This window comes from Copadichromis virginalis, linkage group LG8 (genome assembly GCF_057382275.1).
Source record: "Copadichromis virginalis isolate Kocher_CV1m ecotype Utaka linkage group LG8, C_Virginalis_male_GT1.1, whole genome shotgun sequence".
Taxonomy (NCBI): domain Eukaryota; kingdom Metazoa; phylum Chordata; class Actinopteri; order Cichliformes; family Cichlidae; genus Copadichromis; species Copadichromis virginalis.
The window spans coordinates 1255971-1282198 of record NC_140625.1 but is presented as its reverse complement, the minus strand read 5'-3'; the positions used below and the strand labels follow the sequence as shown (position 1 = coordinate 1282198).

At 44.0% G+C, this 26228-nt stretch overlaps 2 protein-coding genes across 7 annotated transcripts in view; one reads left to right on the top strand and one right to left on the bottom strand.

Annotated features, from left to right (window-relative positions):
* The window catches only part of LOC146702481 (RNA binding protein fox-1 homolog 3-like), a 611273-nt gene that overhangs the window by 436477 nt on the left and 148568 nt on the right, over positions 1 to 26228 (top strand). The window lies entirely within an intron of this gene.
* On the bottom strand, positions 7855 to 10201 carry LOC146702482 (uncharacterized). Its single transcript, XM_085467278.1, has 3 exons — positions 9721 to 10201; positions 7966 to 9585; positions 7855 to 7874 (listed from the first exon to the last, which is right to left on the bottom strand). Exons 1-3 carry the CDS (start codon positions 10199 to 10201, stop codon positions 7855 to 7857), a joined length of 2121 nt encoding a protein of 706 aa, XP_085323404.1.

The following is a 26228-nucleotide window of genomic DNA, read 5'->3' as shown; positions in this document are numbered from 1 at the left end:
TAAAAGCCGAGGGAGGTCAACAGTGATCACTGACTGTTTTAGGAGCTTTTTGAGATCAAATAGAAGAAAATACATAACATTAAACATGTTAACAACACAAAAGCCATATTAAACGCAGACTACTTTAGACCCGGAAGTAGGATTCGTCGCGTCATCACTGAACAACCGGATACTTACTGGTTTGTTTCTCAGATGTCTCCATTCCTAATGATTGTAGTGCCTCCAGTACAATTTCAAGGATTGAGGCAGACAGGTCCGGCAGCACCTTAGTAATGGAACTCCTTATGCTGTCCCCCATTTCCAAGATGTCTGATAAAAGAATGTGAATAATGGTCAATTTACACCAAGTGGTACCTTTGGTCTTAAAATATGAAGCTGATCTTGCTTGATACTACACTTTTATACAGTGTTTCGTAAGTACCAAACTAACAGCACCATTATTGTGACAGCATACTGGAATACCATGGAACCATTTGGTACCCATACTTCATGTAAGATGTTAATGGATAGAAATCAATTAAGTCAATGATGTTCACACACTGCATCTTTTCTTTTTCCTTTCTCACTGAGTGCAGATGATACTGAGAATGGTATTCTGTCACGTGCACCGACACCAGAAAATAAACACTGTCATTCTTAATCAAAATGAGAACTACTTCACCAAACTCAACAGAGTCAGAGCCCCCTGTGACAAGGAAGTGTCCTTTCTTGTACTGTGTTCCCTTGTACATCATTTCTACTGTGACCTTTGTATTGGTTTCAGTAAAGTCAAACATTTGAACTGCTTCTTGAATGGCTTTACTGTACAGCACTGAGTAAAATGGAGAACCATCTTTGACTTTCAAGACAGATTGACACAATGACCCTGCTGCAAGTTAGGCTTGAAACATCTGATGTCTTTCAGAGAGTGTATGGCAGAGGTTTTTGAAATTTTTCAGATTTATGGCACACCTCTTGAAATAACTGTGCTTACTTTCAAAGCGCATTGTCCATAATCTTATCAGTGGGCCAAATTTCAGAATCAGTGCTGGGTAATGGCGTAGAAAATGGTGTTTTGGTCTCAGGTTGCATTCTGGGAACAGAGCTTTTCTTGACTCTAAATATTCTTGAATAAGAATATCAAGATATGCTACCTGAGCCACTGAAATTTTCTGAGCACACACCATGTCTACAATATCTTTCAGCTGCAGAGTTAAGTTCCACACATCATCTGTGGGGTCTGTCACTATGTCACCAACTATGAGAGGCAGCAGTCGGAGGAAGTTCCAGTTCTGTATAGCCTGTCCTGAGAGTTTAGCTGCTTGAGGACTGACCTCAGATGGCTTTGTAGAAGCATCAGAGGCATGGTAACTAAACTGTTTGATGCGTCGGTTCAGAGTTGAGTAAGTGAACCATGCTTTTTTCTTTATGAAGTATTTCAGATACAGTGCCACATCATAAGCCAAAACTCCCTCAAAGATATCATGACCTAGACATGGTGGCAAGCCTGGCATACAAACGTTGAAGTATTTCAGTGAATTGAACACTGACCTGAACTTCACTCCTTCGACGTCTGGTGTATTGTCAATCTGGAGGCGATCAACAGCAGAGTTGTAGTTCTCTTTGGTACGTTCTGGTCCACACAGATTTGGGTCAGCACCCTGAAATTCAGATTTCGTTATCAGGTAGTACCTGCAGAAGTACTTTGAAGAACTAAAGTTTTCAGTGAAGCCACCAATACAGTGAGAACCCAGATTATCACCAGCAATGCAATACAAAGTTCCTTTGACTCTAGTTTCATCTGATGCAACAATCCCACTGTCCTCCAATTCTTTCAAGTCTGCCAGTAATTCAGAGAACCCATTAGCATGAACAAACTCTTTAAAATCTTTCTCCCTGCACAGTAAGACAATCAGAATCAGAATCAGAATACTTTATTCATCCCGAGGGAAATTAGGGTTACAGCAGGCAGCACGCTAATGGCGCATGCGCACTTACAAAGGAACCTTCTGACCAACTTTACACAAACATCACATTGGGCAGACATGTCAGAAAGGTAGGCTGATAGGAAAAAACAACGAAAATACACTACATTAGGTAAGAGGAGGAGAAAAAAAACTCCACTCAGACTGAGCTCCTAGTGGGAGAACAGTTTGATAACAGAAAAAACACCTCAGCACAAAAGCACATGACTATCAATACACCATAGAAACACAAGACAAGCAACAGGGGCGGGTAAAGGGTAAGAGAGAGCCGGCGTAGACAGCGCATCCGGTCCTGCAGCATCTGTGCTGGTCCAGTTGACTGCTATCTTCCCCGGTAGGGCACAAGCATCGAAGGCGTTGGAAAGGGAGGGGGGATGAGTGAGTGCTTATCAGTGTAAGTGTGTGTGTGTGCGTGTCCATAGTTTAGCTGAGACAGTGTCCTTCGGCCTATCAGGCTAAGTAAACAGTCCTCCAGCCAATCCAGGTGTCCTTGCATGGGACGGGAAGAATAGCCGTAACACAGTCGTTATCAGGGAGTGATTGTTCGGCTCCAGCCTTGGGCCTGCAGCTGGCGCCGTGATGGGGATCCGCAATGTTTATGTTGGTTTTGTTAATTTCCATGCGAGCAGCCCAGGAGAACTTTTCAGGCTGCTCTTTAACACTCCGACACTGGCCTCTCGATCTCCCGTTGGAGAGTCGCGAGCCTCCCCATGATGGTATCAAACTTCTGTTCCATGGTGTTATCGTTCTTTTGATTCTGAGACCTCACAACTGCAGTGATCCGTTCTGCGATGTTTTCCAACTGTCGCTCAAGGGTCTCATTTTGAGCAGGCCTCTCTCTGATGTTTCCCCTCATACGCTCAATGGTGTTGTTTTGAGCCTTCACAGCAGCTGCAAGCGTCTCCAAGGTGTTGACCATATTACGTTCGTTGTGATAGGTTGCGCCTCGTTCCATTTCGATTCCAGCGGGCAGCCTTGGGGGGGTTTGAACAGCCGGTTCCGCTTTCTTATTTCTCCGATAAACCAGGGCTAAGCCAACTCCGATCAGCATGAACCCTGTTATCATGGTTCCGAATAGATAGATATCTTCAGCGTCCTCGATCGACAGTCCCGCCAGGCACATGATCCTCCAGTTCTGCCACCCGTCCATCGTGTATCCGGCTGGGAAAGTCCCTCCAGGGCACTCAGGCTCTCCCGAGCCCAGATTTCTCGTTGAGAAAAGGGTGTCAATAGCATTCAGAGACCATCCATCCATCCATCCATTCGCTTCCGCTTATCCTTTTCAGGGTCGTGGGGGGCGCTGGAGCCTATCCCAGCTGTCATAGGGCGAGAGCATTCAGAGACCAGTTGATCAAATCCATAATTCTCTTTTAGGTTTTAGAGAACGACAGTGTGAGTCTATTCCAGGGAAAGTAATGCACACAAGACAAGACAAGGACGTAGAGGCTAAGCAGGGAAGATAAGGGTGAGGAGGAGAGGAGAAAAGTGTGACCGCCTTCGCTGAGAGCTAAAGAAGACAAAAAAAAAAAAAAGAGACATGTGATCTGTGTCTGAGCGTACATGAAGTGGCAAGTTTGCCACTGATGCATATACAGCTAATACCTTGTGTTTTGTCCTTGCAGAGCCTAAAGGGTTAACGACTTCAAAGGCATCCTGGTAGAGTACTAGCTTGAGACATGATGGGTTTTGACCAAAAAAATAATTTTATTTAAAACAGCTTACTATCAGTTATGTCACACAGAACATCAGCAGGAGGCTCAGTAGAGGGCTCTTCTGATTTCTGCCACAGATCAGACTCTAGCAGACATCTCAAAGTCTCTCTTAAAGGCACATAATAGGCAAACCTATCTTTTCTGTTTTCATCTCTCCCTAAAAATATTTTCTTTGGTTCCGCATAGTTGAAGGCTTTTTTAAAGATCTGAGCTCTGGAGTGCACTGTCCTCAATGGCCCGGTATGACATGCAGAAAAAAGATCATAGCTTTTGACAGACTCGCAGACTTTGTTGATGTCCTCCTCTGATAATGATGTGTCATCTTTTAACAGTGATGCAAGTTTACCCAAACTGTATGTCTGTCCCAACTCATGCATGTTCTGCATTGCCTCCACAATGTTCTCTATGGTTGAAGGAGGCAGTAGAAACTGACCCTGCAATTTTAAGTAGAATAGTGAAACGTTTCTCAGAAAAAGATCACAGAATTGAGGGGGCATTTCCATGTTATCTTCATCTGTAATAGACTGTGCAGCAGGCTCGGAAATCAAGGGTACAAAGTCATCTGATGTGGTTGGAACAGATGATGATTGACATGCAGACTCTCTATATAAATCACCAATGCTGCTGTCTGTTTACGTGACATGTGAGCAGTAAAAGATGATTTAACTCTAAAGGTATTTGTGCATCCTCTTACTGGACAAGTGACCACGTGTCCTTCCACAATATGGCTCTTCAGATGCGCTATTAACTCTTTAGAGTTCTGACACTGACGTTCACACATTGCCATTGCACATGTAAACGAAGAAACCACCGCCACACCAGTGACATGGGTGGGGGCAGTGTCTTCGGTAAAAATGAGCCTTAAACGCGCCATACCTGGTGTATGTCTGCTTGCAGCCTGCTTCAATACACCGAAAGAAACAACGTGGCTCATTCCGATGCAGTTTACAATGAAGCACGTAGCCCCTTGATGACTGAACTACCTTACCACAGAAATTACAGGTTAACATAACTCCATGTACTTTGGTAATTCCTCCCTAGCGAATTAAGCACGCCATATACAGAAACTAATCCAGAGCAATGCTTCCCTCGCGACAGTAATGCTAACTCAACTCACAAATGCTAACTAAATTCACAACCTCACTCATAAAAAACGAACTGCTAAAATTATCTATAAACGCTGGGCTGGTGGATTTTTATAACAGAGATAACTTGAAGTTGCATGTACTCACCTCACCTCGAACTAATTGTAAGCTGCCAGGATGTCTACAAATTCCGAAGATGCTGTGGTCCAAGCAGCAATAAATGGCGCTAATATACGAGTTCAAAACTGTGTCCGTTAGCGAAGCCAACTTGAGTGTCCTGCATGAAAAAAAGAGCGGTTGGCACACAGCTCAGCAGCGCGCCACGCTATTGGTCATTTTCAGGTGACGTCATCCCGCAATGTAACGTCGCTCTTTGTTTCTTTAGGAGGTTCGAATTTGATCAGAAGTCATGTCTGCAGACCGCTGCAGCCATGTCTTGCTCCCCCTTTTTTTGGTGAAATGGTTCGCTCATACTGCACAATGTTGCTACCAGATTTTTTTTTCTCTGCAATTCGAACGTAAAACGTCTGTACACAGTTTACCAGCAGTTTAGCTACCAATCAACAGCGATCACACAAATTCAAAATTTAAGGCCGACCCACTTAAGGTGGTCTGATAATATGGCGTGAAACACAACAACATAAAGTTGTTTTAAAATAATAATTAAAAAAGATTATTGAAATCAATTTTATTCACAACCATAAACTTTATTTTTAACATCTTCTTTTGCTGTTGATTTTTTTTTTATCAGAAGGTTAACAATGATATACTGCAGGCCTAACTTTTAATCTGTATATCAGTATCTGAATTTTAAAATAAAATAAAAATACTATCAGTTTTATTGTCTTTCACTGCTGATATTTGCTTTTTTTTTTTTTTTTTTTTTAATGGTATGTACTGGTTGTATTATTACGGTGGACCCTATTTTTTAACATCTTGTTTCTGTAAAAATGAATGTTTTTGTTTGCTTAAAAATCTACAGCTTTATACTGTGAATTCCAATGTGCACAACCCCAAAAGATGTAGTTTTACTCAAATAATACCGTAAAATCTAAGTTTTTCAGACATTTTCAACATTACAATATGTAATTATAAAATGTATGCATATTTATTTGTTTTCACAGAAAATATTTATAATTTCAACATTTTATTACAGTAAAAAACAAAGTTTTATCCAGTCTCACAATTAACGGTTATTCAATCTATTTAATACAGTAAAAGGAAGTTTTTGGTTTTACGCTCCATTACCGTTGGAATTTGACAGTGTTTTGCTGTATATTTTACTGACTTTTTTTTACAGTGTATTAAAGAATGATAAGGAGCATTTCCTGGAATAAAAAGACCAAACAGTGAGCTGGGGTTAGGGCTGTTCAGATGGCTTAGTCCTGAGTTAACTGTGCAAAAAACACAACAAATTCAAAATAGTTTTTCTCTTAGATTTTAGGAGCCGACACACCCACTGTCACAGTGAAATCGTCTGTTACAAGTTCAAGCTCAAGTTCAAATTTTATTCGCCACATGCAGTGGCAGGTTGCCCTGCAGTGGAATGAACTCGCCCCCTGACCTTACACACACACACAACACAGACATCACATGGGGATACAGTCAGAGAACGGTTGCATTACAGAAAAAACACTGAAATGTACACTACAATGGGAAAGTACAAGAGGAAAAAAAGAAACTTAGAAACAGCATGAGAACAGGAAACAAAAAAACTCCTCTGCACATAAATGTCCACAGTACAACATTATAGAGCACGTGACCAGCAACAGGGTTGGGTAGGGGGTGAGGAGTAATCCCAGGCAACACAGCAGCCATCCTGCCACTGCGCCGACTCTCCAGCGCGGGCCCAGACCCGCCTCGTGTTCCCAGGAGGCAACAAGCATCGAAGGCATTGGAAGGGGACGGGGGATGTATGAGTGCTTATCAGTGTATGTGTGTGAGTGTCCAGAGTTCAGCTGAGACAGTGTCCTTCGCCCTGCAAGGCTAAGTAGTCTAACTGTCATGAATCGCTGTGCGGCAGGCAGGAGTTGGACCCAAAATGCAGGACTCACAAACTCGGGGAGGTGAACTCAAAACACAGCTTTATTTGCTGGTAGAACAAACATACAAACTAGACTAAACTGGGAAACCATAAACTAAGAACTCACAGGGAGACACAGGGAGATCCACACACAGCATGAGGGACGACGTCACGCCGAACAGAGGGAGACGCAGACAGAAATACACAGAGGGTTAACGAGGAAAGTGGGAACACACGGGGAACACAGGTGACACTGATAATCATAACGAGACAGGGCGGGGTGAACTGAACATGACATGTACGGGCGTGAGAGTCACAAAGTAAACAGGAAGTGCACAGAGGTTCAGACAGGAGGAGAGAGAGCACGGGGAAAACACAGACATAACGGGCTGGGGAAACATGAAACAACCACAAAGGGAGACGAGGGCTCATAAATACACAGGGCACACGGGGGGGGGGGAGAGAGCACGGGGAGAACTTGGACATAATGGGCAGGGGAAAGATGGAATAAAACATAAGGAGAGACGAGGGCTCACAGATACACAGAGGGGCACACAGGGGGTAAAAGCCATGAAGGGAAAACGCTTAGGGAACAACACAACAGGGCAACTCAGAAAACATGGCCTAAATAAGGAACAAAATACAAACATACAAGAAAACTAAGAACACTGGGCCAACATGGCCCAGGACCATGACAGTACCCCCCCCCCCCCCCCCCCCCCTCAAGGGCTGGCTCCCGACAGCCCAAACCCGAAAAAACAAAAACAGAAAACAACCCACCCAGGGCGGGAGGCGGGGGACCAGGACGGAGGGACCAGAACGGGAAACAAAAACAAACAACAGAAAACACAGGAGCACATGACTATAGTCCAAATAAGGTTCAGGGGGCCGACCCAGAGCCCACAGGCACAAGAGTTCACGGGTCACACGGTCGGGGGGCCGACCAGGTGGGTGGCACAGGTGACAGAGCTGGTCCGGAGGCCGACCGTGCGGAAGGCAGCGGCGATGGCGAAGGGGGGGACGACGACGGAGCAGTTCAGGGGGCCGAAGGCAGCGGCGGCCCTCCAGTCTCAGGCATGCTGGCCATGGCCTGGTGGGCACAGGACCAATCGAGGCAGGACCAGACGAGGCAGGACCAGACGAGGCAAGACCAGACGAGGCAGGACCAGACGAGGCAGGACCAGACGAGGCAGGACCAGACGGTGGCGATGCGGGGGCCGGACCAGACGAGGTTGCAGAGGCTGAGGCCGGACCAGGCGGAGCTGCAGAGGCTGAGGCCGGACCAGGCGGAGCTGCAGAGGCTGAGGCTGGACCAGGGGGAGCACAGGCTGAAGCCGAAGCTGGGCCAGGCGGAGCAGAAGCAGAAGCCAAAGCTGGACCAGAAGCAGAGGCTGAGACCGGACCAGGCGTAGCAGAAGCAGAGGCTGAGACCGGACCAGGCGTAGCAGAAGCACAGGCAGAGGCCGGCCCAGGCGTAGCAGAAGCACAGGCAGAGGCTGGACCAGGCGTAGCAGAAGCACAGGCGGATGCAGCCGGACCAGGCGACGACGAGGCGGTCGCAGGTGGCGGCTGGACAGGCTCCTCGGGCCCTCCAGCTGATGCGGCGTGAGGCTGAACGGGCCCCTCGGACCCTCCAGCGGAGACAGGAGGCTGAACGGGCCCCTCGGACCCTCCAGCGGAGACAGGAGGCTGAACGGGCCCCTCGGACCCTCCAGCTGACGAGGCGTGAGGCTGGACGGGCCCCTCGGACCCTCCAGCGGAGACAGGTGGCTGAACGGGCCCCTCGGACCCTCCAGCGGAGACGGGCGGCTGAACGGGCCCCTCGGACCCTCCAGCGGAGACAGGAGGCTGAACGGGCCCCTCGGACCCTCCAGCGGAGACGAGGAGGCGCTGGCTGGGCTCACTGGAACCCCCAGCGGACGAGGTAAATGGCGACACGGGAGCCGCGGAGTGCTGGATGAGCTCATCCGGGCTTCCAGCAGGAGCCGATGTAGAGCCAGAGAGAATTGGGACCCCGGGCTCAACGTTAAGCTGGCTAGAAAACTGCACTGCTACGGGGAACTGGGCCAAAGGTTCAGGTGCGAGCTGAGCTGCTGGACACACGGGGACCTGAGCTGCTGGACACACGGGGACCTGAGCTGCTGGACACACGGGGACCTGAGCTGCTAACGGTGGAGAAGTAAATGACTGCACAGGGGACTGAACTGATGTCTGTAGTAACGGTGGTGGTGAGAGTGGAGTAGGTGGTGGAGTTAACGACTTCACAGGGGAATGAACTAGAGGTAGTGACGGTTGTGGTGCTGGTGGTTGAGTGGGTGACTGTGCTAAAGGAGGCTGCACTGGGGACACTGGAGACTGCACTGGGGAAAGCAGGGCTGCAGGAGGCTGCACTGGGGACACTGGAGACTGCACTGGGGACACTGGAGACTGCACTGGGGACTGCAGTGATGGTTGTAGTGGAGGTGTGACGGGTGGAGGAGTGGCTGAAGTGGCTGCAGGTCGGGCGGCTAGTGGCTCAGCTACAGAGCATATTAACGGCAGGGCTATGGGTTGAATGTCTGACTGAGTAGCAGCCTGAATGGCTGGGTGTAGTGATGGTGGTGGTGGAAGGGAAACAGGTGGTAGTGTGGATGACGGAACTAAGGGCGACTGAGTGGCAGACCGAACCGATGACTGAAGCGATGGTAGAGGTGAAAATGGAGCGTGTGGTGGAGTTAATGGCTGTGCTAGCGGGGACACAGGAGACGCAGCTTGTAGCTGGGCAGCTAAGAGAGCTTCAGGAGGCTGGACAGCTAAGAGAGCTTCAGGAGGCTGGGCAGCTAAGAAAGCTTCAGGAGGCTGGGCAGCTAAGAGAGCTTCAGGAGGCTGGGCAGCTAAGAGAGCTTCAGGAGGCTGGGCAGCTAAGAGAGCTTCAGGAGGCTGGGCAGCTAATAAACTGTTCACATAACCATCCGTAGCACAAAACACAACCCCTGAACGAATAGTCCCACGGTTCGACACAGAAAAAGAGTCCTTATTCACCACAGCCGGCGATGTAAAAGTCCGAACGTCCGGCTGTGGGGTGGCGCGCCCGCGGCGTGATCGACGCTTCTTCCCCGCAGATGGCTCCAAAGGGCCGGGCAAAACCACATCCGGCCGGTGAAACTGATGCGGCTGCTCCAGGGTGGCTGTTGTCTGTTGCTGCTGGGCCAAGTCTGATATTTCCCGAGTTCGCGCCGCCTCCCGGGCTTCATTCAAATTGGCCAATAAGTCCAAACATCCTCTGACCTGGCGGAGATGAGAATTTCCTTTGAGGATTGCTTCGATAGCATTTATCCCCACAATCTTTGCCCTTGTATTGGAAGTGTGGGTTATCCACTCGACTAGGCGTTGGACACGTGTCAGATCGCTCTCCCTGGGTAAGTCTGCTGGGTCCATGTTGTGGTGACGTCGTACTGTCATGAATCGCTGTGCGGCAGGTAGGAGTTGGACCCAAAATGCAGGACTCACAAACTCGGGGAGGTGAACTCAAAACACAGCTTTATTTGCTGGTAGAACAAACATACAAACTAGACTAAACTGGGAAACCATAAACTAAGAACTCACAGGGAGACACAGGGAGATCCACACACAGCATGAGGGACGACGTCACGCCGAACAGAGGGAGACGCAGACAGAAATACACAGAGGGTTAACGAGGAAAGTGGGAACACACGGGGAACACAGGTGACACTGATAATCATAACGAGACAGGGCGGGGTGAACTGAACATGACATGTACGGGCGTGAGAGTCACAAAGTAAACAGGAAGTGCACAGAGGTTCAGACAGGAGGAGAGAGAGCACGGGGAAAACACAGACATAACGGGCTGGGGAAACATGAAACAACCACAAAGGGAGACGAGGGCTCATAAATACACAGGGCACACGGGGGGGGGGGGGGGGGGGGGAGAGAGCACGGGGAGAACTTGGACATAATGGGCAGGGGAAAGATGGAATAAAACACAAGGAGAGACGAGGGCTCACAGATACACAGAGGGGCACACAGGGGGTAAAAGCCATGAAGGGAAAACACTTAGGGAACAACACAACAGGGCAACTCAGAAAACATGGCCTAAATAAGGAACAAAATACAAACATACAAGAAAACTAAGAACACTGGGCCAACATGGCCCAGGACCATGACACTAACAGTCTTCCAGCCAACCCAGGTGGCCTTGCATGGAGTGGGAGGAACAGTCTAAAAACAGTCGTTATCAGGGTGTTGTTGTTCGGCGCCAGCCTTGAGCCCACAGCTGGGGCCGAAGGGATAGCCGCATTATGATGGTGGTTTTTCTTTAGTGCGAACAGCTCATGAGAATTTCAAAGCTGTTCTAACAGTCCAACACTGGTCTCTCAATCTCCCGTTGGTGAGCCGTGAGCTTCTCCATGATGTTATCAAACTTGCGCTCAGAGATGTTATTCTGAGTATTCACGGCAGCCGTAAGCTTCTCCAAGATCTTATCCATGCTGCACTCAATGTGCCCTTTCTGAGAAGTCACACCTCGTCCCATCGTTTGAATCCCAGCGGGCAGCCTTGTGGGGTTTTGAACAGCCGATTCCGCTTTCTTAATTCTCCGATAAGCCAGGGCCAAGCCAGCTCCAATCAGCAAGAACCCTGTTATCATGGTTCCGAACAGGTAGATATCTTCAGCGTCCTCAATCGACAGTCCGCCAGGCACACGACCCTCCATTTCTGCCACCCGTCCATCGTGTATCCGGCAGGGAAAGTACCACCCGGACACTCAGGCTCACCCGAGCCCAGACTTCTCGTTGAGAAAAGGGTGTCAATAGCATTGACCCGTTGATCAAATCCATAATTCTCTTTTAGGTTTTAGAGAACAGACTGTGAGAGAGTGTTCCAGGGAAAAGTAACACAAAAAAACACGAGACTAGACAAGGACACAAGAGGCTAAGCAGGGAAGCTAAGGGAGAGGAGGAGAGGAGAAAAGTGCGACCGCCTTCGCCGAGAGCCAAACGAGAAATCAGAGCAGGACAAAGTTTTCCTTAAAGTTTCAAATTCAAATTCAAATTTTATTTGTCACGTACACAGTCATACACAGTACGATATGTAGTGAAATGCTTGGACAACTGCTCGTGACCTAAAGAAAACAAAAAAGGAAAAGGCTATGAATAAGATAGGAAATAAATATGAAAAATTAAAAAGGGTAAATTTAACTAGGAAGGAATAAAATATAAATTAAGGTTAAAAATGAAATAACTGTACAACACAAATTAGAATGAAGGGTAAAAAGTGAGAACATGCTTGTTAAAGTCAGAGCCGGCCTGTGCAGCAGGGTCAGGCTGGATGTTACCACACAGTCTCCAAACATCAGTGACCTGCTCCTTCATGACTTAAATCACTGCTGTATTACTTTTGAACTTCAGGCTTTCATTCCCTCATTTTAAATAATATTAATTACTGTGTTCAGAAATAGATTGTTCCTTTGACATTTTTATAGAAAGTGTAAAGAAACTGATCATATTCAAAACATGAGCAAGTTAGTGGCTCATGTTCGAGTGAAAGTTTCCACAGTATGTGCTGATGTGGTTTCTCCGCTCCACCTTCTCCACCTGTAACATCCTCCCTGAGCCTGGATAAGTCCAGCTGTTCTGAGCATGTTTTACATCCCATGAATTCATTGGATACATGGGATGTAATGTTGTTAAGCACACGCACACACACACACACACACACACACACACACCTCTGGGTCAGCCAGTCTGTTCTATTCTCTTATTAGCTTGTCTCACGAATGTCCCAATTTATAAAACACGAACAGTGGACAGCAGGGACGTGCTTCTTTCTTTCACGCTTCACTTTCATTTTATTTTCCTTCATGTATTCAGACAGTGTTGAATAAGAACATGCACCACCTTCTTCTTCTTCTGGTCAATGTCTTGCATGTGTAAGGTCATCAAACAGTAAATTGTTTTTTGCAGTTTTTAAGTTGTTTTTGAGACAGGACTATGATCAGACCACCCTGAACTTTTATTTGTTGTTCTGGTGGACGTGCTGGTGTATTCTGGATCATTTTCCTGATCAAGCTAAGTGTGCCTGAGCCTCAGCACGTGGACTTTCTGGATTTTAGAAGAAATTAAAATGAGTTTGATGATCTGAAACTTGCAAATATGCAAACACAGCTTCTTTCACTATTTAACAATGAGACAATATAAACCGATCAGGTTAAAATGTAATTATTTATGCAGCTTTGTGAAATCTGCATGGACATCTTCACCTCTCTGCTCTCCGTCTTGGCTGAAGACTTGTAAAATCCAGTGATTTCTATTTAAATCAAAATTTACTGTAATTACAAAAAACATTTACATATTATTTATTAATCATCAGGGTTTTTTTTATAAACCTACAGTGACAAGAATTTGTTAACATAAAACATTCATTGAACATAAAACAATATTTTTGGAAAATTGTATAGTTATTAAAAGTAAAAATATATAAATACTCTGCAGAAAAATGTTCCTCACGAGTGTTAAATGGATTCATTTTACTGCTGCATATCTTAAAGACCGAGCTCATTTTAAATATTTTATATTCTGCTTGATGTCCACCATCTGCGTGTTTCTAACAAACAAAGCAAAAAAAAGAAAGCTAAAGAGTTGTTCATGAGTGTGACTGATGGTTAACTGTCAATATTTACAGGTGGGATTAAAATATTGATTTTAAATTAAGCTTTAGTGTTGGCAAAAACAGCTGGTTACAATGATATTCCAGCAAATTTGGGAATCTCTGCACCTGATCCCACCTGGTCACCTGTTTGATTAGATCAGACGTGGTCAGAGCTGCCGTCTCCTCCATTGTCTCTACATCACACATGTTGGTCAAAGTTAACCAAAGGAAACTGATCTGTTATGATGACAAATCACTGAAGTTAATTTACTTGCCAACACGAGCTGTGTTTTCACACAAAGCACAGATCATGTGAGCTGCTGGCCTCTCAGCTCGCCCAGCTGAAGCCTGTATAACAGAGAGAGCTACAGTTTCTTATGAGCATGAAACAAGTTCCAGCGACAATAGCTGACTGTGACCACAAGATGGCAGTAATATAAAGGATGGTGGCAAACGTGAGGAACCTTATGACAGTGCCGTCAGAGAGAAGGGGGGACATCATCACTTTTTAGATTTGACAAGGCATGCACTGTTTTTATCATTTGTAGTTGCAGTGCTTGCAGTTTGTTTTCACCACCCTGTGGAAGGTGTATTCCACAGCTGCCTTCAATTTTTAGTGATGGTATTATTATGTATCTGTAATGATTAATACATCACTGTGGGGAAGCTCAAAATGTAATTTTAATGCTCTCCATAAATTTAAGTTCCAGCCCAAATCTGGGTATAAAACAATGATATGTTATTTTCCTAATATATATATATATATATATATTAGGGGTGCAACGATATTCGTATCGATATTGAACCGTTCGATACAGTGCTTTCGGTTCGGTACGCATATGTATCGAGCAATACAATTTTTTTCAAATTTTTTTTTTTTCCAATTTTTTTTTTTTTTTTTTTGTTTTTGTGTCCCGTTTGGATCTATAGCCATCAGAATTGTTGTCTTGAGGCCAAGAAAGATGCCAAGAGGATTTATTTTAAGTGGATCATCATATTGGTCCATTTGATTGACCTTTATTATAATTATGAATTTATTTTATTTTCAGTTGCAAACGGGACAGACATGACTGTGGGATAGGACAGGGGGAAAGAATGAAAGAAAGAGGGGGAGAGAAAGAAAGAAAACCAAAGGGGAGAAAAAAAAAAGAACAATACAAAATTTGTAATTTATTTTATCAACTTTCCTTCTGACGATGCTGTCTGTGTTGAGCGCTCAGTGAATCTGCATTTGACTACTCCGCCTAGGCTCGAGAGTGCAGCCTAGGCGGAGTAGTCGAACGCAGATTCACTGAGCACTCAACACAGACAGGATGGTCAGAAGGAAGAGCGCAGGGCAAGCTAGCGAGACAGAAGTGGACCTCCCCACCCTCATTCAGATCTGGCGTTTGGAATTATTTTGGTTTTCATGTGACGTATGACCCTGAAGGTAAGCGAGTCATGGACTAAAGTAAAACAGTATGTTGGATGTGCCATGCAATGCTCAATTACATGGGTGGGAGCTAGTGTGTTAGCGCAGTTAGCTCGTTAACGTGTTGGCCGTCTAGCCCCTCTGTATAGGGTAGCTCGTTAACGGAGATTTGCCGTGTTGTGGCGTTAAGGTTATTTCAACGAGATTAACCTGAAAGCACTAGTGGGAACACAACGAATATGACTGCACATTTACACCGACATCATCCTAGTGCAAAGACAAAAACAACAAGCATGCATGCTACAAACTTTAGCCGAGTCATTTAGACAGCTGTTGGCACAGGATTCTCCTTATGGAGACCTGATATGTTTAATATGCTGCTGAGAATATAGCCCAGAAGAAGCGGATAGTATAGCTTTTATTTTGGAAAGAGACATTTCTCTGTAATAAACTCTCTTTTCCAAAGATGAGTGATTCCTCAATCAGATACAGGGCTCACAATATCGCTAGCCCGACGTCCCGGGGCTATCTCTCCCCTGCCTGTCGGGCTATTGTAGGAAGGAAAAATATATGTCAATGCTTTTGCATTCTTTCAGAAATGTAGCTGGGTAATTATGTCATTGGGTGAGCCACTGTCAATATGTGACATATTGAAATCGTGTTTGAATTTGCGCTTGTTTTTTTGCTTTCACTTTGCAATCGCGCGAACTGTGTATAGAGAGCGACAGCACTGATCTGTGAGTGATGATAATTTGTGCACCAATTCCTCTGACATCGTCTTATTAATTGTTAGCTTACTATGCAAACATGACAAGTGAAATCTCCCGCAGCTTAAACATGTGAGAGGTTGATCGCGCAGAGAATCGCTGAGCTTATGTGAGTGCGGCAGGATATATATTTCACTACGATGACCTGGATGATTGAGAACCTTCACAGACAGATATATATTTTAGTTCTGCTGAGCCAAATAAGACAGGTCAGGGTGAAGAAGTGACAGCCAAAGAAAAGCTTACCACAAAACGGAGAAGTTATGACAAATCAGACTATAAGGCAAAAAGAAAGCGCAGCTTTATGGTTTCATGGACAAAAGAATTTCTGTGGCTGCAATATGACGAGCTAAAAAACAACACGCACAAGGGTTAGGGTTAAATTTAAAAACTGTACTTTTGTGTTAAAATATATATTTATAATTTTAATAAATGATAAATTAAAAAGGCATGAACATTTTTTTGTTGTATCGAAAAAATATCGAACCGTGACACCAAAGTATCGAACCGAACCGAACCGTGAATTTTGTGTATCGTTGCACCCCTAATATATATATATATAGTGGGGCAAAAAAGTATTTAGTCAGCCACCGATTGTGCAAGTTCGCCCACTTAAAATGATGACAGAGGTCAGTAATTTGCACCAGAGGTACACTTCAACTGTGAGAGACAGAATGTGAAAAAAAAATCCATGAATCCACATGGTAGGATTTGTAAAGAATTTATTTGTAAATCAGGGTGGAAAATAAGTATTTGGTCAATAACAAAAATACAACTCAATACTTTGTAACATAACCTTTGTTGGCAATAACAGAGGTCAAACGTTTACTATAGGTCTTTACCAGGTTTGCACACACAGTAGCTGGTATTTTGGCCCATTCCTCCATGCGGATCTTCTCGAGAGCAGTGATGTTTTGGGGCTGTCGCCGAGCAACACGGACTTTCAACTCCCGCCACAGATTTTCTATGGGGTTGAGGTCTGGAGACTGGCTAGGCCACTCCAGGACTTTCAAATGCTTCTTACAGAGCCACTCCTTTGTTGCCCGGGCGGTGTGTTTTGGATCATTGTCATGTTGGAAGACCCAGCCTCGTTTCATCTTCAAAGTTCTCACTGATGGAAGGAGTTTTCGGCTCAAAATCTCACGATACATGGCCCCATTCATTCTGTCCTTAACACGGATCAGTCGTCCTGTCCCCTTGGCAGAAAAACAGCCCCATAGCATGATGTTTCCACCCCCATGCTTCACAGTAGGTATGGTGTTCTTGGGATGCAACTCAGTATTCTTCTTCCTCCAAACACGACGAGTTGAGTTTATACCAAAAAGTTCTACTTTGGTTTCATCTGACCACATGACATTCTCCCAATCCTCTGCTGTATCATCCATGTGCTCTCTGGCAAACTTCAGACGGGCCTGGACATGCACTGGCTTCAGCAGCGGAACACGTCTGGCACTGCGGGATTTGATTCCCTGCCGTTGTAGTGTGTTACTGATGGTGACCTTTGTTACTTTGGTCCCAGCTCTCTGCAGGTCATTCACCAGGTCCCCCCGTGTGGTTCTGGGATCTTTGCTCACCGTTCTCATGATCATTTTGACCCCACGGGATGAGATCTTGCGTGGAGCCCCAGATGGAGGGAGATTATCAGTGGTCTTGTATGTCTTCCATTTTCTGATGATTGCTCCCACAGTTGATTTTTTCACACCAAGCTGCTTGCCTATTGTAGATTCACTCTTCCCAGTCTGGTGCAGGTCTACAATACTTTTCCTGGTGTCCTTCGAAAGCTCTTTGGTCTTGGCCATGGCGGAGATTGGAGTCTGACTGTTTGAGGCTGTGGACAGGTGTCTTTTATACAGATGATGAGTTCAAACAGGTGCCATTCATACAGGTAACGAGTGGGGGACAGAAAAGCTTCTTACAGAAGACGTTACAGGTCTGTGAGAGCCAGAGATTTTCCATGTTTGAGGTGACCAAATACTTATTTTCCACCCTAATTTACCAATAAATTCTTTACAAATCCTACCATGTGGATTCATGGATTTTTTTTTCACATTCTGTCTCTCACAGTTGAAGTGTACCTCTGGTGCAAATTACTGACCTCTGTCATCATTTTAAGTGGGGGAACTTGCACAATCGGTGGCTGACTAAATACTTTTTTGCCCCACTGTGTATATATATATATATATATATATATATATATATATATATATATATATATATATGTGTGTGTGTGTGTGTGTGTGTGTGTGTGTGTGTGTGTGTTAGGGGTGCAACGATACACAAAATTCACAGTTTTAGATATATACATATTTATTTATATAATTGTAATGATAAATCGTAAAAAATACTGTGACTGAAAAGCTAAACTGCTAAAGCTCAACTTGAAATCTTTTTCATCTACCTTGTATCGATTGGTTATAACACTTGTAATTACTCAAGGCAAGAATATATTTATATTAGGGCTGGAGCCGAACCTGAATATGGTATTCGGATAGGCACGAATAGTGTTTTTTACGAATGCTTATTTTGAACAAATACTTTAAAAAATATTTGTATTCGAGAACAAGAAAAACTTTTTATCAAAAAGCTGAGTTTCCTTATGACCGGATGAGTGAGTAACACAGACTGCTCCAAACAGCAACAGAGCGGCTCGGCTGAGCAATAAAAGGCTGAACTGCATCACTATTTTTGTTGAATAGATTTTTTTGTACCTTAACTGGGTACAGGCAGTTTATAACTTTTGCAAAGATCGGGAGATTAATCAATTACACTGCATTATTGACATCTGCAGTCGGGTGCTCTCATAATCGCTCTGTTTACGTAGCTCTGTTAGCTCGATAATTAAGACCAGCGGTCCCCAACCCCCGGGCCATGGACCGGTAGTGGTCCATGAGTCGTTTCAGGGTTTTTATTGGTATTCTGCCCCTTTGTTGTTGCTTCATTGGGTTTCTTTGGCTGGTGCATTTCTCATTTTTCCCACTAGAGGGCATTATTATCCCCTGAGTTTTGTGGCTTCTTCTTTAGTTATTTTGCCCCCTTTCGTGATGTGTTGTAAGCAGCAGGAAAAGTTCACACAGGCAGTGTGAGAAAATGCCTGGAGGAGAAAACAAGCTGCACAACTTTAAGCCCAGTTTACATCATTGGGGACTTTGTTGAGCCATAATCTACGGTGGCCCTGAGAGGCCAAACGGACTGCAACTTCAGAAAACACTTGCAAAAAGAAAAATGCTGCAAAAAGAAAAACACTTGCAAAAAGAAAAATGCTCCAAAAAGAAAAACGCTGCAAAAGCACACACAACACAACGGAAATAGGAAAAAAGACAACGGAAATGTTTCTGGGGAGACAATAACCGGACAGACCAGTTGCACGACCCAAAACATGCTAACAAGTGCACTGGGACTGGGAGACACTTCAAAGAAGTGGAGCGGCCAAAGAGTAAACTTTCAAAAGTAAGTTCTGAATATTATGTCACTTATTTATGTGCAAATGTTTAATAATGAGGAACATTAAAACATTGCTGTTGGCCAAATGCCGGCAAAGTTATGTGACATTAGCGATGTTTGTACTTTCTTTGTTTTAAAGCCTTTACTTTATACGCCGTTGGATAGTCGACCATAATCTTACAGAGAATCTGATGATTTCATGGATAATTAAAGTCAGTCATATATCCACAAACACAACAGGCTGAAAGTCAGTGATGCTGCTCGGTTTGCAGTCCTGAATATCACAGCACAAGCAGGAGCCACTGCACTGTTAATGTTAGCTATGTTATATTGCTGCCTCTGTTCGGTGGTGTCGAGCTAAACGGACTTTAACGTGTGTTTGAACGAGCTGACGGTTCACTCGTTAAGCTGAAAGAAAGATGCTTTAATCACAGCAGTCACACGTGTCCACTGCACCATCTGGGACTCTTCTTGTTTACACTCGTAATAACACAAACACTAAATCCTCCTGTTTGTAGCAGTGTGTACACCTGAGACTGTCACCTGTCTGTCTGTCCTGCACTCTCTCTCTGTTTCTTTCGCTCTGATTGTGGAATAAAAGTATGAACGTGTGTTTATAAGTTACACTTGTGTTAGAATCCTGCAGCTTATCACACATTTGATTTCCATGTGTGACGACTGCAAGTGTCCAGAGTGAGGACAGACTGAGGGACCCACTGCTGCACATCATCTGTGAGGCTTTGCACCCCTGATGATCCACCAGGACAAACTCAGCAGTGTGTGAGGAAGAGGAGGAGGAAGGAAGAGCCAGCAGCAGCTGACAGATGGAGAGAATAGACAGACTGTTCCCTGTTTGTGAAGGACTGCTAGGAAAGTTTAACATAACTGTCTGTGCTGAATCAGTCTTATTAGGTAATGTTCAAATAATTTGATCATCCCAGTGTTTTCAGTGTGGGAGAAAGTACTCAGGGCCTTCAAGTTACACACTATGAAAGGCAGCAACAAGTTTAATGTTCAGAAACCTAAAGTATGTATCAGCAGCAGAATGGAGCTAAAATAAATGTTTGTTTCAGTTCTATGAAGCTTTGAGTATTTTGGATCAGTAGCTGCTGTGTGTGTTGCATCATATTGCTGTAACTGTTTATATGCTTTATATATTCTGAGGTAAGTTGATCTATAGTTACATCATATTCTATAAGGATGTTATGTGTTTGTAGACTTTCTGCCCAGTTTGACCCATTTAGCAGACGTCAGCCTGTTTAAGGCTCTGATGTCTATTCTGTGTGACTTACAGCAGTTATGACATGGTCTGATTTTCTTACCCAATAAAGGAATATTTCATATATCAGTCTACTCTTCATTCTATCAGACACAGTTATCACAGCTCGTACATTTTCTTTTTACACATATATGTAAGCATTGAGCCAAATTTAGTAATGACAACATAATGAAGGAACAACATTTGTCTCTTATATATAATACATCTATAGATACACTGTCAAAGATACTTGAGTGTCTTTGAGTGAAGATTTAAGGTGATAGGACATATAAATAGCTGCAACTTGAATCTTTACTGAAGCTCAGTGTTTGGCACAGAGTTCATGAGGCTGCGTACTTTAAAGCTGCAGACCCTGAATTGGGATACAGCCTATCCAATTCAGGGGCTGTGTCCCAATTCAGGGTCTGCACGCTTGAAGTACGCGCATTACGCATACTACGTACGGTGTGTACTATAAGTACAAGAAGTGCGGAAGTGAGAGGCTTGTGAAATGGGACGGTATACGCTTCGTCGCGCTGTTCAGGTTGCCTAGCAACCATGATACTAACCGCTGGAAACGTGTCATACAACTTTGTTTGACAGAAATAAAGGAGAAAAATGTTTTGTTGGTCATTCATTTTTGTCATGACATCACTTTGATTGAGTATCTGAGGCTGAGACCACAGGACTGTAAAACATGATTGTTGGGCTTCATTTCTGTGCTGAACAGTCATTTAAGATTAGTTAGTAAATAACAATTAGTTAATGTTGTTCATGAGACTAAAGTCATCCCACCGTGGTAATGTAAATATAATATGGCCAATATTATAGTATGTACTTTTACTGTATGTTCACAGTCTTACAAATTAAAGAGAAAAAAAGGTCTTCAGTTAAAGACACAAGGACAAAGCGTGGTGTCCTGTCGTTCCTGGAACCATCTCCTCTTATGTTAAGCTCTCTGCATAGGGTGAATAGGGTTAGGGTTACATTCACCTGAGGGCAGCAGAATTGTTTTTTATCGTTAATATGTATTGTTTTTTATCATTACCTCAGTTTCCCTGTGTCTTTTCCCGTGTGTTATGAATACATTTTATTTGGTACCAGTACTGGTTTTATTTTGTTGTATTTATCCGCAACACCTTAAAGGCCGGTCCGTAAAAATATTGTCGGATATAAATTGGATCATGGCGCAAAAAAGGTTGGGGACTGGATTTTGATAATAGGCTGCTGACAGAGTAACGTTAAAGTTCGGTTAAAAGGGATAAAACAATGCTTGTGTAGTTGTGTCGAATTGTATGCACTTGTGGGAGTTATATGTACGTTTAAATTACTCTGTCTTTTGCAGACAGCAAGATGTAGGCTATAGGGTAGTTAACCTTAGCAGAGCTTCCCGTTGTCCCTCATAAACTCATTAACTTAGCTGAAACTCCCCACATGGTCAACCAAATGGAAAAGTTGTGTGAAACTCGCGACACAGATGGGGCCATGGCTTTATTGGGAATTAAAATGTATTTTATATTAATTTTATTAATATATTATTTTTAATGACTATATGTTCTTTATAATTTAACATTTTGATGCAGCAGAATGTAATTACAATTAATTAAAATGTAATTACAATCTCAACTCAATCAATGTGATTATAGATCACTTACAAGATATTTCTTTTCTTAAGTATCTAAGTGTAGACTACTTATACTGCACTTATTTTATTCAACTTTGTTCATTAAAATATTTATGGACATGTAAGAAGCATCACATAAATATCTTTGTAAAACCACTAACATGGACAAGAGCACCAGGAAGCGAGCCTGCTACGGGCAAAGGGAAGAACATCAACCTTTTGGGATTTACTTACCTGGATGATTGAGCACGCATTGAGACATCTACCTTATATCTTCAAAAATAGATAAAACAAACAAGAATATCAGTCCTAAAGGCATCTTCCACAAAATGCAAATGAAACTCAAATATGAAAAAAAAGAAACAAATAATTTTCTTTTAAAACAAAATGGTATTTATTAGCTTTCAAATAACCAAAACTTGCAAGATAAGAAATTGAGGTAAACTGCTGTGGTCCAAAGCATCACAGAGTGTGTCTGTGGACATGTAGTACCAAACATACACTTACATTATCTAACTTTCACAGTAGCTTTTTGGACAAAGGTAAATGTGTGAATTAGTTTCCTGGGGTGCTTTAAATGCAGAGCAAACAATTATGCAAATGCATCAGCAAATCTGGGAATATCACCAAGTCACCTTCCACCACAACAGCCATGCACAGGACTGGTCTGGACAGGTCTGCCAGTAACCACTGGGAGAAGGGCAACTGGAGCAGCGGTCCCCAACCCCCGGGCCTCGGACCGGTACCGGTCCGTGAGTCGTTTGGTACCGGGCCGTGAGAGTTGAGGCTCAGGTGTGAAATGTATGATTTTCAGGGTTTTTATTGGTTTTCAGCGTTATTTTGTTATCGTTTTTATCGTTAACTCGGTTTTCCTGGGTCTTTTCACGTGTGTTATGAATAAATCTTCTTTTTTTTTGGTACCGGTACTTTATTTTGTTGTATTTATCCGCGACACCTTAAAGGCCGGTCTGTGAAAATATTGTCGGGCATAAACCGTCCGTGGTACAAAAAAGGTTGGGGACCGCTGAACTGGAGTGTCAGTCATGTTTGTCTCATCCCACTTGGAATAGACACAGTATCAATAAGTAACACGGCCTTGAGGTAATTTGACAGTGTAGCAAAATATTCAGCAACAAAGTATTTACTCGATGGTCAGTAGGGTCAGATGCATTTTTTCCTAAAAGGGAAGAGAAAAGAAGAAGAGTTGATTCAGTGTATCAAGTTTACAGGTGTCACCATGACCTTTCTGTCACTCCCATACAAAAGAGCCTGTTTCTTAGTCATGTGACAAAAATCAGCTCAAGTTATTTACAACACTGTGGTTTGGATCAAAGCTTTGATCTGGATAGAAACCGATGTTCTCAGCATTAAAGACACAAGTCTTAAACAAAGAAACGTGAGTGATCAGTGAAACTTAGTGGTAACAAATGTATCTTTATCTTTATTCACCTGATGATCACAAACATTCAGGATATTCTGCACTGCCTCTGATGTCTTACCGCTGCCTTCTGTCTGTGTCGGGTCGTGGTGTGTGTCTGTGTCCAGCGCATGTTTGTGACTCGGTGAAACTCAGCACAAACCTACAAACACCAGGAACACAGAACATCAAACATGAAGACAAGTAACTGACTTAGCTGTCAAATCCAACCTTCAAAGAGGAATTTCACAGTTTGTGTGCACCGTCTTTAAATGAAATGTATTCGTTTTCGAGAGCGTTTTCAAAACGCTGCGTTTTCCATGAGTAAAATGCCATCTCAGTGTGGACGGGAGGCCAAAACGGAGAGAAAACGATGCATTTTCAAACAAATTAGTGTGGACGTAGCCTTAATAATGAAGAAGGCAGTGTTTAGTCTGTTCCTGTATATAAGCTCTAAGGTGTTTAAACACTGTGAGAGATTTAGATGGATATCCCCACAGTCGTTATCAGTCAGGTCACCTGTCGGGGTTTACAGTGGATACCAACAGTGAGAGTGAACAATCAGAGCGTGTCTCTTCCTCTGAGTCAAATCTGGTGAGCCCACCGTTCACTACCGGCAGGATTTTAGGAGGTACAAGAAAAAGTCATAAAAATCTCCCTTACATCCTTGACTGTGGAAAGCTGCACAGACCACCTCTTTGCAAGCACATTACGCTCGCATACTGACTTCAGTGTCAGCGTTATTTAAAAGATCACGTACTGTCTGTGGCACCAACACAGAAACAAAGTCAGTCCCTTTTATAAATTACTCAGTGTTGGTCATAGCAGCTTTGATGTCGCTGCTGGACAGAAGCACTGGGCACTACATGGGGACTTACATTCACTATAAATCATCACTTTGTGTAGGTGTCCAGTGGGGAGTGAGATAATGCTGCCAGGCTTCCACACCATATCCTGCGTTGGCTGACCACGCAGCGTGCAGCATGCAGCACACAGCGTGCAGCATGCATGTGTGCGACAGCAGCTGGTGGTGGAGTCCTATATGTAGCAAAGCCCCCTTTATCATAGAAAAATCATAAATGTGACAAAGACCCCTCGGGTGAAAAGTTCACCAACACAGACTCGCTCACACAGCTAACTTGCACATTATGCAGTGGAAATGCTGTTCTCCAGTGTGAACGAGGCCACTCTGAGCCATTTTCATTAATTCCACACCATTAATGAGCGAGAAAACGAAATGGAGAAAGAAAATATGGCCATCAATCGCTGGTGTTGTTGGCAGGTGTATAATGAAGTATCAGAGTCCAATTGAATTGGCCCTAATTATACCAGCCTCCAGATATTTCTTCATCTTTACCACTTCTGTTAATGTGTGAGCGTGTCTGTGATTGTGCGCAAGCCTTACACACACGTGGATTAACACAAACACACACACAGTTAGGCTGAGTGTGTTTGCATTGCTGCCGTACAGACTCACACACGCTGTGATGCTTTGTTAACCAGTGGGAGGTCTGCTCTCCATACTTAATTAGAGAAGCAGCACTTAAGAGAAATGACATTATATATTAATTGAATTCATCTGATAATATTACGCAGCAGCTTTGCTGGTGGTCTGTCCCACAACTGCAGTCAGACCACAGAGCTCTGCGACAGATGTGCCCCCATCCACAGCCAGCAGTGTTCGATCTGCACAGTCACCTTTTCTTCTCTTCAAATGACGCAGACGGACAGACGGATCGATGTTCATGCCTAAAATGCAGTGCGTGCTGATGTGTCTGTGGCACACTTCAAACACATGACTGTGGGATCGGAGCCGGACTTTTACATTTGGAAATCGTCTTTGTTTCGTTTTGTGCTTTGGTATTTTCACTAGCTGGGCCCACGTCCTCATTTTAGGTTTGACAGTGTCTTAGTAGATAAAGGTGAACGCTTGGACATGAATTAAGCTGTGGTTTGGGGAAAGACTTGAAGGGACTGGCGGCGGCTCCCGGGCAGATCAACATGAATAGAAGTGAAGAAGTTAAAGAATTGAAAAGGGGAGGGAGGGGCACGTAAACGAGAACTAACAGCTAACTGGGGGAACATATATGGATAAGAACCGGAAGCAGCGTGTTTGGAGGCGTCGTCCCGCTCCAGAAACTCTGATACTTTATCTCCAATTATTTTATTTGCGGTCACTGTTTGACTCCTTTGTTAGGTTTTGGGATAGTTTAGTTTAGTTTAGTAGTTTAGTTCCATTACCAATCATATTGTGAGGTTGTTGAGTATTTGTTGATGTTCAGAATCTGTGCTATAATTACTGTAGTGACATCACTATGAGACAGAAATGTTTAATAATGGACAAGCCTTTAAAGAAAAAAATATGTTTCCTCAATGTCATCAAAAAAAGTGGATTTCACATTAAATTCAAGTTTCTAAACCCGGTACTGCAGCAGGATGAGCCAGCCAGAGTACACCCTGACAGGAACCAGCACTCCACAGGACTACAACACAGGGATGGACAGTCACACACTGTCGCATCCATGGATTTATTTAGAACTAGCATTCGTGTTTTCAGCCTATAAGGCAGCAGGAGCAGCTGGAGGAAGCCCACACAGGCACAGGAACATCCAGGCCAACCCAGACACTGGTCAGGCTTTCGGGCTGACCACTGCACCACAGAGTTGTTAGTGCTAGTTCACAACAGTCAAGGCGATACAGGAGAAGGAACCCCAACAATCCCAGAGGTACTTGGTCAGGAAGACGGAGCAAAGAAGAAACAACATTCAACATTCAGATCTTTGGAGCAGTAACCACAGAGCAGCAGAACTGCATGCAGACAAAGCACAGAGAGAAGACACAAGGTTAATGTAAAAGCACAGAGAGTGAAACAGAGGAGAAT

Excerpts from the sequence above, each read along its gene's own strand:
- LOC146702482 (XM_085467278.1), bottom strand. The coding sequence starts at position 10,201 with ATGGACCCAGCAGACTTACCCAGGGAGAGCGATCTGACACGTGTCCAA. Across the intron at positions 9,586-9,720 it reads TACGGATGGTTATGTGAACA|CTCTCTTAGCTGTCCAGCCT; the intron begins GTTTATTAGCTG and ends AGCCTCCTGAAG. Across the intron at positions 7,875-7,965 it reads GTCTGGTCCTGCCTCGTCTG|GCCATGGCCAGCATGCCTGA; the intron begins GTCCTGCCTCGT and ends TGTGCCCACCAG.